General features: G+C 48.8%; 1 protein-coding gene across 1 annotated transcript in view; it reads left to right on the forward strand.

The window, feature by feature from the left end:
* LOC137323493 (receptor-type tyrosine-protein phosphatase-like N) overlaps positions 1-14,590 on the forward strand; it is a 227,795-nt gene that overhangs the window by 202,602 nt on the left and 10,603 nt on the right. Inside the window, exons 17-20 of the mRNA XM_067987003.1 lie at positions 641-718; positions 1,948-2,067; positions 3,499-3,665; positions 8,101-8,154. Coding sequence (XP_067843104.1) covers positions 641-718; positions 1,948-2,067; positions 3,499-3,665; positions 8,101-8,154 — 419 coding nt within the window. The remainder of the gene's footprint in view (positions 1-640; positions 719-1,947; positions 2,068-3,498; positions 3,666-8,100; positions 8,155-14,590) is intronic.

Raw genomic sequence — 14,590 nt, forward strand, 5'->3', positions numbered from 1 at the left:
CAGTGTGACGGCTGCAGTGTGACTGATGCAGTGTGACGGCTGCAGTGTGACGGCTGCAGTGTGACTGATGCAGTGTGACGGCTGCAGTGTGACTGATGCAGTGTGACTGATGCAGTGTGACTGATGCAGTGTGACGGCTGCAGTGTGACGGCTGCAGTGTGACTGATGCAGTGTGACGGCTGCAGTGTGACGGCTGCAGTGTGACTGATGCAGTGTGACGGCTGCAGTGTGACTGATGCAGTGTGACGGCTGCAGTGTGACGGCTGCAGTGTGACTGATGCAGTGTGACTGATGCAGTGTGACTGATGCAGTGTGACGGCTGCAGTGTGACGGCTGCAGTGTGACGGCTGCAGTGTGACGGCTGCAGTGTGACGGCTGCAGTGTGACGGCTGCAGTGTGACGGCTGCAGTGTGACTGATGCAGTGTGACTGATGCAGTGTGACGGCTGCAGTGTGACTGATGCAGTGTGACTGATGCAGTGTGACGGCTGCAGTGTGACGGCTGCAGTGTGACGGCTGCAGTGTGACTGATGCAGACTAGACGCAAGAACCATACAATAAAAGATGGAGTATAGTCTAAGCGCTGCAGTTTTTTCTTGCACTGTTTCTCTCTGGACATTTCTTGTGTATTTCCCTTGCAGATTGACCACGACCCTCGAATGCCAGCCTACATTGCCACTCAAGGCCCCCTCTCACACACCATCTCTGACTTCTGGCAGGTGAGTGCCAGCCTGTCGCCACGATCGCCTTTATTCGCTAGTGACAAATCGACCTGGAGAACCTGATTCCCACAGGACAAGACTGAGCTTTGCATAACGTTCCCACTGTGTGGGGACCCCGTCAAATTGAGGAGAGGGGAGGGAGGAAAGGAGTCCAGTGCTGTTTTTTTTTTATTCGTTCACGGGATGTGGGCGTCGCTGGCGAGGCCGGCATTTGTTGCCCATCCCAGGCACTTTCCCCGGTGGGAAGGGAGGGAAAATCCAAGAGGTTTGACACCAAATGCCTCCTGACAGAAATTTGGGAGCAGGTCACGTGCCCGCCCACTTGGTTAGAAGTGAAATGGAGAGGCCAAGAAAACTGAGGCATGAAAAGGTTTCTTGTTAAATCTTTTTACCCGAAGCAAAAAGACAACTGTTTTGCTTTGGCTCCCAGAGGGGGAGATGAGGAGAAATGTTTTTACACAGTGAGTTGTTATGATCTGGAATGCGCTGCCTGAAAGGGCGGTGGAAGCAGATTCAATAATAACTTTCAAAAGGGAATTGGATAAATACTTGAAAAGGAAAAGAATTGCCGGGGGGTCACTGGCTACGAAGAAAGGAAGACTCGCATTTATATAACACGTTTCATATCTGCGGCCAATGAAGTACTTTTGAAGTGGAGTCACTGTTGTAATGTAGGAAACTCAGCATTAATTTGTGCACAGCAGGATCCCACAAACAGCAATGTGATCATGTGTTTTTAGTAGAGTTAGTTAAGGGATAAATATTGGCCAGGGCACCAGGGAGAGCTCTGCTCTTCTTCGAAATAGTGGCCACGGGATCTTTTACGTCCGCCTGAGAGGGAAGACGGGGCCTCGGTTTAATGTCTCATCCGAGAGACGGCATCTCCGACAGCACTGAAGTGCCGGCCTAGATTATGTGCTCAAGTCTCTGGAGTGGGGCTTGGCCTCCTGACTCAGAGAGGAGAGAGTGCTGCCCGCTGACCTACGGCTGACACCTCTATCCTTCTCCTCCGATTCCCGGGACACAAAGTGGAGGCATCAGTTAATTAAATAATTGATTGATTGTTAAACTTTCCAACTTGGCTGATGTGTTTGCCTACGTAATGAACAGTTATGCAGCAATAAGGTGCTATATAAACACCGGTCCGTCTACCATTGACTCTCTCAGCGGAGAGAATACTGAGGATAATTCTGTACCTTTGACGTTTGTACTGTGTCCTGTTACAGATGGTCTGGGAGAACGGATGCACAGTGATCGTCATGCTCACCCCGCTGGTGGAGGATAGCGTTAAGCATTGTGACCGCTACTGGCCGGATGAGGGCTCGTCTCTCTACCACATCTACGAGGTAGGCAGGACATTGTGTAGGATAATGAGCAAGGGGGAGCACTGCACAGCGCTAACCCTTCGAATGGGGTTCAAATGCTTTGGAAACCTTCACAGCAGAGCTCATAGTGAGGTAGCAAGGTTAGCGCAGGAGGAGACCATTGATTGGGTTTATAAAACCAACGAAGGGACCAGATTGTGCGGATGTAGACCAATTATTTCAACAGGTGAGGTGAGGGAGGACCAGGGTTCACACCTGCAAGTTATGTGAGGGCAGAACTGGCTTGGATGTTAGAAGGTGGTTCTTTTCCAAGAGAATACTGGACCCGTGGAACAGGTTACCTTCCCAATTCCTCTGGATCTGTGGCAGCCGAGTGGCTCAATCTAACAGAGACCCGCCCCATGACACTGCAGGTTGGTGCTGCAGTCCCACCAGGATCTACCCAGGAGTTAGTTCAGCCCTTTTGTCACCTGTTTTTTTCCCGTCCTCTCCTGACGGTGTTGACTCCTTATTGGGGTGTGGTCCCACAGGCACTAATTGCCCACTCATACCGCACCCAATTGCCTATTGTTCACACACGAGCCTTGGTGATACATGTCGGTGGGCTGTTCCACCATGTGTGGCATCACTTGTGAGCCTTTGTCTGTCCGTTCCCCCCTCTGCGCCCCCCCCCCCCCGCCGACCCGCCTAGAGCAGGGGCACTGAGGGCAATTGTAACATGCACATACCCCCCTCTCTACCCTGAATTGTCAGCCGTGGTTCAGTGGGTCGCACTCTCGCCTCTGAGTTAGAAGATCATGGGTTCAAGCCCCCACTCCAGAGACTTCAGCATATAATCCAGGCTGACATTCCCAGTGCCAGTACTGAGGGAGTGCTGCACTGTCGGAGGTGCCGTCTTTCAGTTGCAGACGTTAAACCGAGGCCCCGTCTGCCCCCTCTCAGGTGGACGCAAAAGATCCCACGGCCTCGATTCGAAGAAGAGCGGAGGGAGTTCTCCCCGGTGTCCTGGGCCAATATTTATCCCTCAACCAACATCACAAAAAAAACAGATGATCTGGTCATTTGTCTCACTGCTGTTTGTGGGATCTTGCTGTGCACAGATTGGCTGCCGTGTTTCCTACATTACAACAGCGACTACACTGCAAAAAAAAAGTACTTCATTGGCTGTAAAACGCTTTGGGACGCCCTGAGGTTGTGAAAGGCGCTGTATAAATAAATGCAAATCTTTCTTTCTTTACTCAGCTCATTCAGCACACACCAGAGGGGAGTGGGGGATCAAACCTGGGAGGATGCCTGCTCTGTACGGTCCAGCTACTCACCAGGCAATCTCACAGAACCATCGGGGAGGCGGGCAGTGAAATTAGTTAGGAGTTTGAAGCGGAGGGAATGACCCACGGGACATATGCACGTACCTAACCCTGAGCAATCCTCCTTGCTGCTGCCCCCCCGCAGGTCAATCTGATCTCCGAGCACATCTGGTGCGAGGACTTCCTGGTCCGCAGCTTCTACCTGAAGAACGTCCAATCCCAGGAGACGCGGACCCTCACCCAGTTTCACTTCCTGAGCTGGCCAGCGGAGGGCACTCCTTCGTCCACCCGGCCGCTGCTGGACTTCCGCAGGTATGGGGTCGGGGGGTCGGGGTGGGAGAGGGGGTGAGAAGGACACAAGGGTCTCGAGGAATTGTGTGATTCGATAGGAGGCAAAATTTTTGGGGGGGCACGGTGTGGCAGAGACCTAGAATTTGGATCGGTGTAATTAGAACACTAGCGCGAACCCATTAAGGAGGAAATTGATTGCAACGGTCGTTGCCTCCAGTCTCCTGAGCTCTGGCAATTTTGTCTCAAGAGTCAGAATTCAGAACCAGACCGTTGGCCACCCCAGCAATTGAATGACGGCACTCCCAGCAGGAAGCTAAATCTGGATTAAGTAGAGGGTAAATTTCCTTTCAAGATGTAGGATGAAATACACTTGACCCAGGTAAATAAAGTAAATTGTAGGTTTTGGTGAAAGTTCTGCTTTTAACCCCGCAGTCAAGGGCTAGGCACGTGCCCTTTGACCTTGTGAGTTGGGTTGGAATTCAGTCCAAGCCGATGGGATAATAGTCTCTGAATTTAGCTGGCTGTTAAAGCTCAATGTTAAATGAATCTGGGCCAGTCTCAGTCCAGCCACAAGCTGCCATTAAGTTCGCAATCTCACTCAGAGAGATTGGCTAGTGTGGGAAATGGGACAGTGTAGAGGGAGCTTTACTCTGTATTTAACCCGTGCTGTACCTGCCCTGGGAGTGTTTGATGGGACAGTGTAGAGGGAGCTTTACTCTGTATCTAACCCGTGATGTACCTGCCCTGGGAGTGTTTGATGGGACAGTGTAGAGGGAGTTTTCCTCTGTATCCAACCCGTGCTGTACCTGCCCTGGGAGTGTTTGATGGGTCAGTGTAGAGGGAGCTTTACTCTGTATCCAACCTGTGCTGTACCTGCCCTGGGAGTGTTTGATGGGACAGTGTAGAGGGAGCTTTACTCTGTATCTAACCCTTGCTGTACCTGCCCTGGGAGTGTTTGATGGGACAGTGTAGAGGGAGCTTTACTCTGTATCTAACCTGTGCTGTACCTGCCCTGGGAGTGTTTGATGGGACAGTGTAGAGGGAGCTTTACTCTGTATCTAACCTGTGCTGTACCTGCCCTGGGAGTGTTTGATGGGACAGTGTAGAGGGAGCTTTACTCTGTATCTACCCCGTGCTGTACCTGCCCTGGGAGTGTTAAGCTCCCTTTAAACTGTCGTTTGTCCAGGTTGTTTTGCTTTTAACTGGTTGCTGGCTGTTATTTCACTCCCTTGCCCGAATAAGAATTGGATTAATAGGATGAGGAACTAACCTGTGTGCGTATTAATAGCCGGGAATACGCGCCGTGTCTGCTTGGAGCCGTTGACGTGACCTGCTGTCCAGCTAACCTCTCCTTGCTCCCTCTTTAACCAGCGTTACTAACCCTGTGACTGGCTGCCTCCGCGACACTCCTTCCTTATGGCTCTCAGTGTCATTTTTGTGATTTGCAGCTAGTAGTCTCAAGTCCAGTTGCATAGTCACAAAAGTGATCATTGGCAGCTGTATCTGCTGCACGGAGCATGCCCTTTGACCCTTTCTTTTTTTTTGTGCAGGTGGTAACGTCCGGGTTGAGCGTTGCAGCCTGAGAGAGTAGGTGCGGATTATGTTGGTTGGAGAAGGGGGGTCTCCCCTTCTGCGATCTCGCTCCCCGCTTTGACAGTACTGAGGGGAGCGCTGCGCTGTCATAGAGATGCCGTCTTTCGGATGAAACGTTAAACCGAGGCCCCCGTCTGCCCTCTCAGGTGGGACGTAAAAGATCCCACGGTGTCCTGGGCCAATATTTATCCCTCAACCAACATCACTTAAAAAAAAAAGATTATCATTTATCGCATCGCTGTTTGTGGGATCTTGCTGTGCGCAAATTGGCTGCCGCGTTTCCTGCAATACAACAGTGACTCCACTTCAAAAATTACTTGGGACGTCCTGAGGTCGTGAAAGGCGCTATATAAATGCAAGTTCTTTCTTTTATGGCTCTGACATGGGCCGAGGGCATGCCTTGTTCTCAGACCACCTCCAAGTGTGAACTCCCTCTAAATCTCCCGCCCACCCACCATCCACTACCCGTCCCCACACACACTTATGGGAGGCACCACAGTCTCTCCTTGCTGCCTGCTTGTGCAACACAGCTCAGATTGAGAACCGCCCTGAATAGGGGTTGCCAACTCTGGTTGGGTGTATTCCTGGAGGTTTCATCACATGACCTCCCGCTCCCCCCGCGCCCACCATTGGCCCATCCTCCAGGCGCTCAGCCTTCCCACGGCCAATTGGAAAGGGAACGGACTCTTTGTTACCCAACTGGATTAGTCTTGACTGTTAATCAAACAGACCTTTTTTCCCCCCTCCATCTCCAATATTTTTATATCTAATGAATGAAAATGCCCAAAAGAGCACAATTTATTTGATGCCCTGCTGATTTTTCTCCCGGGTTTTGCTCGCAGCAGTGTCCTGGAGATTAATCTTCGATTCCTGGAGACTCCAGGGCATTGGTGCGGGGTTGGCGACCCCTGGCCTTAGTGGATTGAACGTCCCATCTCTTCCTCTTCCTCAACACTGTGCTGAACGTGGTTGCAGTCGCGATGTTAAATCACCAGGCCCAGGGTTGGAGGGGTTGGTGGGGGTGTGACTGGAGCTCTGAGCTGTGGAGCGGGAGGGTGTAGGATGGTGGTACCTCCTGCCCACACAGCGAGTGCCCGATCTCAGCCACGCTGCCTGTTACCAGGCGGCCGGCAACTTCTCCCCACGGGGACAAAGGACAATCTGCCTAAGCCGCGCTCTACTCCAGCCCCACCTAACTCATGTATCGCCAGTGCTCAGAGCAGTAATAGGCAGACGGGAAAAGTAGGGTTGAGGTCACAATCAGATCAGCCATGATCTTATCAAATGGCGGCGCAGACTCGAGGGGCCGAATGGCCTACTCCTGCTCTTAATTCGTGCGTATGTAGTAATGACAGGCGGTCTAGGAGTTAGTTGACTGTCTTCTGTTATTGTCTGGGAAATGTTTTTACGACCATTGGAAGGGAAGGGGAGAAGATAAGATAGATTAAAAGGATCAGAGGGAATGGGGGATGCAGAGACAAAATGGTGGATGTCCATTTGATTTCAAGCCATCGACGTTACCTTTTGTCTTTCGGTGGTTAAACCCTCCACTATTTCTTGTTGTAATATAACCCTCGCCCCTTCCCCCCAATAGCTCCGTGTTTAAATGCAGTGCCTCGCCCGGCAACTGAACCTGGGACCTCCCCACCCTCACTGGTTCACTACCACCTATTTATGTTAAACCTCATTCTCGGGATGTGGGCTATACTGACGAGGCCGGCATTTATTGCCCCATCCCTAGTTGCCCTGAGAAGGCGATGGTGAGCTGCCTTCTTGCTTCAGAGAGCAGTTAAGAATCAACCAGGTTGGTGTGGGACTGGGATAGAGGATCAGCCATGATCATATTGAATGGCGGAGCAGGCTCGAAGGGCCGAATGGCCTCCTCCTGCTCCTATTTTCTATGAGTCACGTATAGGCCTAGACCGGGTAAGGACGGCAGGTTTCCTTCCCCTGAAGGGACATTAGAGAACCAGTTGGGTTTTCACGATAATCCGACAGTTTCACAGTCACTTTTACTGACACGAGCTTTTTATTTCCTGTTTTAATTTTTTTTAAAAACTGTATTTAAATTCTCAAAGCTGCCGTGGTGGGATTTGAACTCACCTTTTACTGGATTATTAGTGCAGGCTGCTAGATTACTAACCTAGTAACCTAACGACGACACCACCATAACCCCACGTTCAATTGCGCCTACCCACTGACCCATGATGGATGGTCGGGGTGGGGGGAAAGGAGGGGCCAGTGACTCCTTCTGGCTTATTTTCATACAATCACAGAATCATTCTGCACAGAAGGAGGCCGTTCGGCCCATCGTGCCTGTGCCGGCCCTTTGAAAGAGCTATCCAATTAATGCCACTCCCCCTGCTTTTTCCCCATAGCCCTGCAAATTTTTTCATTTCAGGTATTTATCCAATTCCCTTTTGAAAGTTACTATTGAATCTGCTTCCACCGCCCTTTCGGGCAGCGCATTCCAGATCATCACAACTCGCTGCGTAAAAAAAAAAAAAATTCTCCTCATCTCTGGTTCTTTTGCCAATTATCTTAAATCCGTGTCCTCTGGTTACCGACCCTCCTGCCAATGGAAACAGTTTCTCCTCATCTATTCTGTCAAAACCCCTCGTAATTCTGGACGCCGCCATCAAATCTGCCCTTAACCTTCTCTGCTCTAATTTGGAAATGTTGAGAATTGCTGTTTGATGTGTGAGCGAGTGTCTGCGTGCCGATCCTCGTGCGATAGTGGTGCAGAGGTTCCCCTGGATCCTCTCGGTCCCTCTCTTCCCTGGTGTTAAATGGTGCTTTTTTTTAATTCAGGTAAACAGAGCAACGGACGAGCTCCTTTAACGCCTTTCGTTCTGTTCCGCAGGAAAGTCAACAAGTGTTACAGGGGCCGCTCCTGTCCCATAATCGTTCACTGCAGGTAAGGTCCTATCATTGGGATTCCTCCCATTCCATTCAGTTTCTGAAGGTATACACTATCGCCTCATTTAGAAGTAATGGTTAAGAAGGGCACTCAGAAAATCATAATATGATTGGGCAGAGTCAACATGGTTTTAATGAAAGGGAAATCGTGTTTGACAAATTTATTAGTGTTTTTTGAGGGTGTAACCAGCAGGGTAGATAAAGGGGAACCAGTGGATGTCGTATATTTGGATTTTCAAAAGGCATTCGATAAGGTGCCACACAAAAGGTTGTTACACAAGACCCCAGAGGGCAGTGAATGCTCAATCGTTGAGTATATTCAAGGCTGAGATCGATAGATTTTTGGACTCTAGGGGAATCAAGGGATACGGGGATCGGGCGGGAAAGTGGAGTTGAGGTCGAAGATCAGCCATGATCTTATTGAATGGCGGAGCAGGCTCGAGGGGCCGTATGGCCTACTCCTGCTCCTGTTTCTTATGTTAAGATATGGATATCGATTTCAAACGAGACTGGGTAAGGCTGGACGCTGTTTGCTCGCCAGCGCCTGCCCAGACTGATGGGATGAGAGTATGGTCTGTCTGCTGGCTGTGAAATGGGTTTGGCCAGTCTCAGTCTGGTTCCTAATGGGCAGTAGGCTCCAAGCCCCCCTCTTGCGACAAGACTTTCCATGCGGGTTAGCGACTGCCTTAAAATAGCAGGGACAGGGAGTTAATGTGACTTCATTAACCGGTGAACTAAGAATAGTACGAACATATGAACACACGAACTAAGAGCAGGAGTAGGCCTCTCAGCCCCTCAAGCCTGCTCTGCCATTTGATAAGATCATGGCTGATCTAATTGCGACCTCAACCCTACTTTCCTGTCTACCTACTATAACCTTTGACTCCCTTGTTAATCAGGAATCTATCTAACTCAGCCTTAAAAATATTCAATGACCCTGCCTCCACCGCTCTCTGGGGAAGGGAGTTCCACAGACTCACGACCCTCTGAGAGAAAAAATTTCTCCTCACTCCGTCTTAAATGGGAGACCCCTTATTTTTAAACTGTGGCCAATAGTTCTAGTCTCTCCCACAAGGGGAAACATCCTCTCAGCATCTACCCCTTCTGGTCCCCTCAGGATCTTATATGTTTCAATAAGATCACCTCTCATTCTTCTAAACTCCAGTGTATACAGGCCCAACTTGTCCAACCTTTCCTCATAAGATAACCTCCTCATCCCAGGAATCAGTCGAATGAACCTTCTCTGAACCGCCTCCAAAGCAATTATGTCCTTTCTTAAATAAGGAGACCAAAACTGCACACAGTATTCTAGACGTGGTCTCACCAATGCCTTGTGCAACTGTAGCAAAACATCTCAACTTTTATATTCCATAAATGACAACATTCCATTTGCCTTCCTAATCACTTGCTGTACCTGCATACTAACTTTTTGTGATTCATGTACTAGGACACTCAGATCCCTCTGTAACTCAGAGTTCTGCAATCTCTCTCCATTTAAATAACATACTGCTTTTCTATTCCTCCTGCCAAAGTGGACAAGTTCACATTTTCCCACATTATACCCCATCTGCCAAATTTGGATAATTTCTTGATTTATGATATATATATTAGAGTCAGGAACGAATTAAATCCCCTTATCCCAGCAGTTTGAAAGCATAAGACGCAGTAATAAGGAGCAATGGTCACCAGTCAGTAAGTGTACCAATGCCTGGGGTTTGAATTACAGAGAATGTGCAGCACAGAAACAGGCCATTCGGCCCAACTGGTCCATGCCGGTGTTTATGCTCCACACGAGCCTCCTCCCTCTCTATTTCATCTCACCCTATCAGCATATCCTTCTATTCCTTTCTCCCTCATGTGTTTATCTAGCTTCCCCTTAAATCTATCTATGTTATTCACCTCAACTACTCCTTGTGGTAGCGAGTTCCACATTCTCACCACTCTCTGGGTAAAGAAGTTTCTCCTGAATTCGTTATTGGATTTATTAGTGACTATCTTATAGAAACATAGAAAATTTACGGCACAGAAGGAGGCCATTCGGCCCATCATGTCTGTTCCAGTCGAAATAGAGCTACCCAGCCTAATCCCACTTTCCAGCACTTGGTCCGTAGCCTTGTAGGTTACGGCACTTCAAGTGCACATCCAAGTATGTGGTACTTTATCAAACGCCTTTTGAAAGTCCATATACACATCAACCACACTACCCTCATCAACCCTCTCCGTTACTTCATCAAAGAACTCAATCAAGTTAGTCAAATACGATTTGCCTTTAACAAATAGTGCTGACTTTCATTTATTAGCCCATATCGTTCCAAGTGCCAATTCATTTTGTCCCAGATTATTGTCTCTAAAAGTTTCCTCACCACTGACATTAGGCTGACTGGCCTGTAATTGCCGGGTTTATCCCTCTCCCCTTTTTTTGAATAAGGGTGTAACATTTGCAATCCTCCAGTCCTCTGGCATTGCCCCCATATCTAAGGAGGATTGGAAGATGGTGGCCAGAGCCTCCGCAATTTCCACCCTTCTATCAGTAACGTAGGACGCATCCCATCCGGACCAGGTGACTTTTCTACTTTGAGTAGTGCCAAATCATTGAAGTACCTCCTCTTTATCTATTTTTATCCTATCCAATATCGCTCCTACCTCCTCCTTTACTGCTACATTGGCAGCATCCTCTTCTCTAGTGAAGACCAATGGGAAGTATTCATTTAGTACCTCAGCCATGCCCTCTGCCTCCACAAGAAGATCTCCTTTTTTGTCCCGAATCGGCCCCACCCTGCCTTTGACTGCCCTTTTACTTTTTATATGGTTATAAAAGACGTTTGGGTTCCCTTTTATGTTAGCCGCTAATCTATTCTCATACTCTCTCTTTGCCCCTCTTATTCCCTTTTATGGATCTCCTCTGTACTTTCTGTATTCAGCCTGGTTGTCTACTGTATTATGAACCTGACATTTGTCATAAGCCTCCTTTTCCTGTTTCATTTTAATCTCTATATCTTTAATCATCCAGGGAGTTCTAGCTTTGGATGCCCTTCCTTTCCCCCTCATGGGAATGTGTCTACTCTGTACCGGAACCATCTCCTCCTTGAAGGCCTCCCATTGTTCAATTACTGTTTTGCCACCAATTTTTGATTCCAATCCACCTGGGCAAGATCCCTTTTTAACTCACTGAAATTTGCCCTCCTCCAGTTAAACATTTTCACTTTTGATTGTTCCTTGTCCTTTTCCATAACTATTCTAAACCTAATGATATTATGATCACTGTTCCCCAAATGCTCCCCCACTGAAAATTGCTCCATTTGCCCCACTTCATTCCCCTGAACTAGATCCAGCACTGTTTCCTCCCTCGTTGGGCTGGAAACACTGTTCCAGAAAGTTCTCTTGAACACATTTCAGGAATTCTGCCCCCTCTTTGCCCTTTACACTGTTACTGTCCCAGTCTGTATTGGGATAATTGAAGTCCCCCATTATCACTGCTCTGTAGCTCTTTCATCTTCCTGTAATTTGCCTGCAAATTTGCTCTTCTGTCTCCTTCCCACTATTTGGTGGTCTATAGTATACACCCAGTAGTGTAATAGCTCCTCTATTGTTCCTTAATTCCAACCAAATAGATTCTGTCTTTGACCCCTCAACTACATCATCCCTTTCCAGTGCTATAATAGTTTCTTTGATCAATACTGCCACCCCCTCCTTTCTTTCCTTCTCTATCTTTCCTCAATACCTTGTAGCCAGGAATATTTAATACCCAATCCTCCCTTTCTTTGAGCCAGGTCTCTATTATTGCCTCTATATCATAGTCCCATGTGGCTACTTGTGCCTGCAGCTCACCAACCTTATTTACCACACTCCGTGCATTTACACACATGCACTCTAAACCCATCTTAGACTGCCTCGCATTTCCCCCCTGTCTGATCCCTCCTATTTCTGAACTATTCATTATTCTAGTGCTATTTGTCCCTCCCGGTCCTCTGTGCACCGTGTTTCTCCTCTCTAATGTTTCATCCTGGTGCCCATCCCCCCGTCAAATCAGTTTAAACCCTCCCCCACAGCACCAATTAACCTCCCCGCGAGGGCATTGGTCCCAGCTCTGTTGAGATGCAACCCGTCCACCTTGAACAGATCCCACCTGCCCCAGAACCGGTCCCAATGCCCCAGGAATCTGAAGCCCTCCCTCCTGCACCATTTCTCCAGCCACGCATTAACCTGTCTTATCCTGCTATTCCTGTACTCACTAGCGCGTGGCAGTGGGAGTAATCCAGAGATCACCACCTTTGAGGTCCTGCTTTTTAACTTTCTCCCTAGCTCCTGACACTCTGACTGCAGGACCTCGACCCTTTTTCCTTCCTATGTCATTGGTTCCCACATGGACCACGACTTCTGGCTGTTCCCCTTCCCCCCTCAAAATGTTCTGCCCCCTCTCAGTGATGTCCTTTACGCTGGCACCAGAGAGGCTACACACCATGTGGGACTCATGTTGGCAGTTGCAGGAACGCCTGTCTATCGGATCCCTATAACATCTGCATTTCTTGTGCCCCCCTGTGCAGCCGAGTCTCCCACGGTGCCGCGGATTTGCTCCTGACTGCACTTCCCCGAGGTGTCAACACCCTCACTGGTGTTCAACAAGGTTTGAGAGTGCCACAGTCCCAGGGGATTCCAGCACTGCCTGCCTCTTCCTCTTCCTCCTAGTCTGCCTGGTGGTCACCCACTCCCTCCCCGCCTGAACTCTCTGTAGCTGTGTGTGGGGTGACCACCTCCTGAGACGTGCTTTCCACGCAACTCTCAGCTGGCCCATAGCACCGTAGTGGCATCAGCCGCCCCTCAAGCTCAGGATCTCTGAGCCCGAGCTCGAGCAGTTGGCGGCACTTCCTGCACACGTGGTTTCCCAGGGCGCACAAAGCGTTCTGGAGTTCCCACATGGTGCAGGACATGCAGGCGACGAGCCCCAGCTGTCCTGCCATGTTAGCTCACAGTTATTTAAACTGTCTGTTTAGCTTTAAGGCTGTTCATCTGACACTAAAACACTAACCACTAAAAAACACGAACCTACCACTAAAGACACTAACCAATGAACTAAATACTTACTGACTTACCCTCGACGCTCCTCCTTGGCATCACCTTCTGACTTTCCCTTGATTTCTGATTCCTCGCACTGCTCTATTTATGCTCTGCTCAGTGTTAGTCTTTTGTTTAAATTTTATGTTTTTTTTATTTAAGTTTTAAAATTGATAGATTAGTTTATAGTTCCTTGGTTTAGGAACAGGAGTAGGCCATTCAGCCCCTCGTGCCTGCTCCGCCATTTGATAAGATCATGGCTGATCTGACAGATCTAGCTCCATATACCCGCCTTTGGCCCATATCCCATAATAACTTTGGTTGCCAAAAAGCTATCTATCTCAGATTTAAATTTAGCAATTGAGCTAGTATCAATTGCCGTTTGCGGAAGAGAGTTCCAAACTTCTACCACCCTTTGTGTGTAGAAATGTTTTCTAATCTCACTCCTGAAAGGTCTGGCTCTAATTTTTAGACTGTGCCCCCTACTCCTAAAATCCCCAACCAGCGGAAATAGTTTCTCTCCATCCACCCTATCCGTTCCCCTTAATATCTTATAAACTTCGATCAGATCACCCCTTAACCTTCGAAACTCCAGAGAATACAACCCCAATTTGTGTAATCTCTCCTCGTAACTTAACCCTTGAAGTCCGGGTATCATTCCAGTAAACCTACGCTGCACTCCCTCCAAGGCCAATATGTCCTTCCGAAGGTGCAGTGCCCAGAACTGCTCACAGTACTCCAGGTGCGGTCTAACCAGGGTTTTGTATAGCTGCAGCATAACCTCTGCCCCCTTGTACTGCAGTCCTCTAGATATAAAGGGCAGCATTCCATTAGCCTTATTGATGATTTTCTGCACCTGTTCATGACACGTCAATGATCTATGTACCTGAACCCCTAAGCCACTTAGCACCTCCTTCCCCCTCTGCACCTAAAGCCCTCATTCGCTGCGTTAGAAGTTCGTTCTCCGTCCTTCTCAAGTTCAATTATCTTTAAATTTAGAACATTTTTTTTTTAAAAGGGGGTTCAGATTGCAGTTCAGTCTCAACACTGTGCGTGCAGTGTGCTGGATGGCTGGGAGCGGATTGTGCCGAGTCAGTAAACCAATCGCGCGCGGTCTTCAGGTAGAGTCCTAAACTCGAGGGGCATCAGCAGAATCCTTGCCCCGATCAGGATAACTGGGCTTGAGCTTTCAGTGGAAGGCAGCGCCCTCCAGTGACCAGCTGAACAAATTGACCGTTGCTTTTGGGAGGTTAAGTCCATTGTCGTTTGGCCAAACGGGCCTCAGAGAACAGGTCGTTGGGCGGCGACCGCTTTCTGCGGCTGCTTTGGGCTGCTGGCTCCATCCCTAAAGCGTGCCCAGATATCTCCCGCATCACAAAGTC

The sequence above is a fragment of the Heptranchias perlo genome, chromosome 7 (genome assembly GCF_035084215.1).
Source record: "Heptranchias perlo isolate sHepPer1 chromosome 7, sHepPer1.hap1, whole genome shotgun sequence".
NCBI lineage: Eukaryota > Metazoa > Chordata > Chondrichthyes > Hexanchiformes > Hexanchidae > Heptranchias > Heptranchias perlo.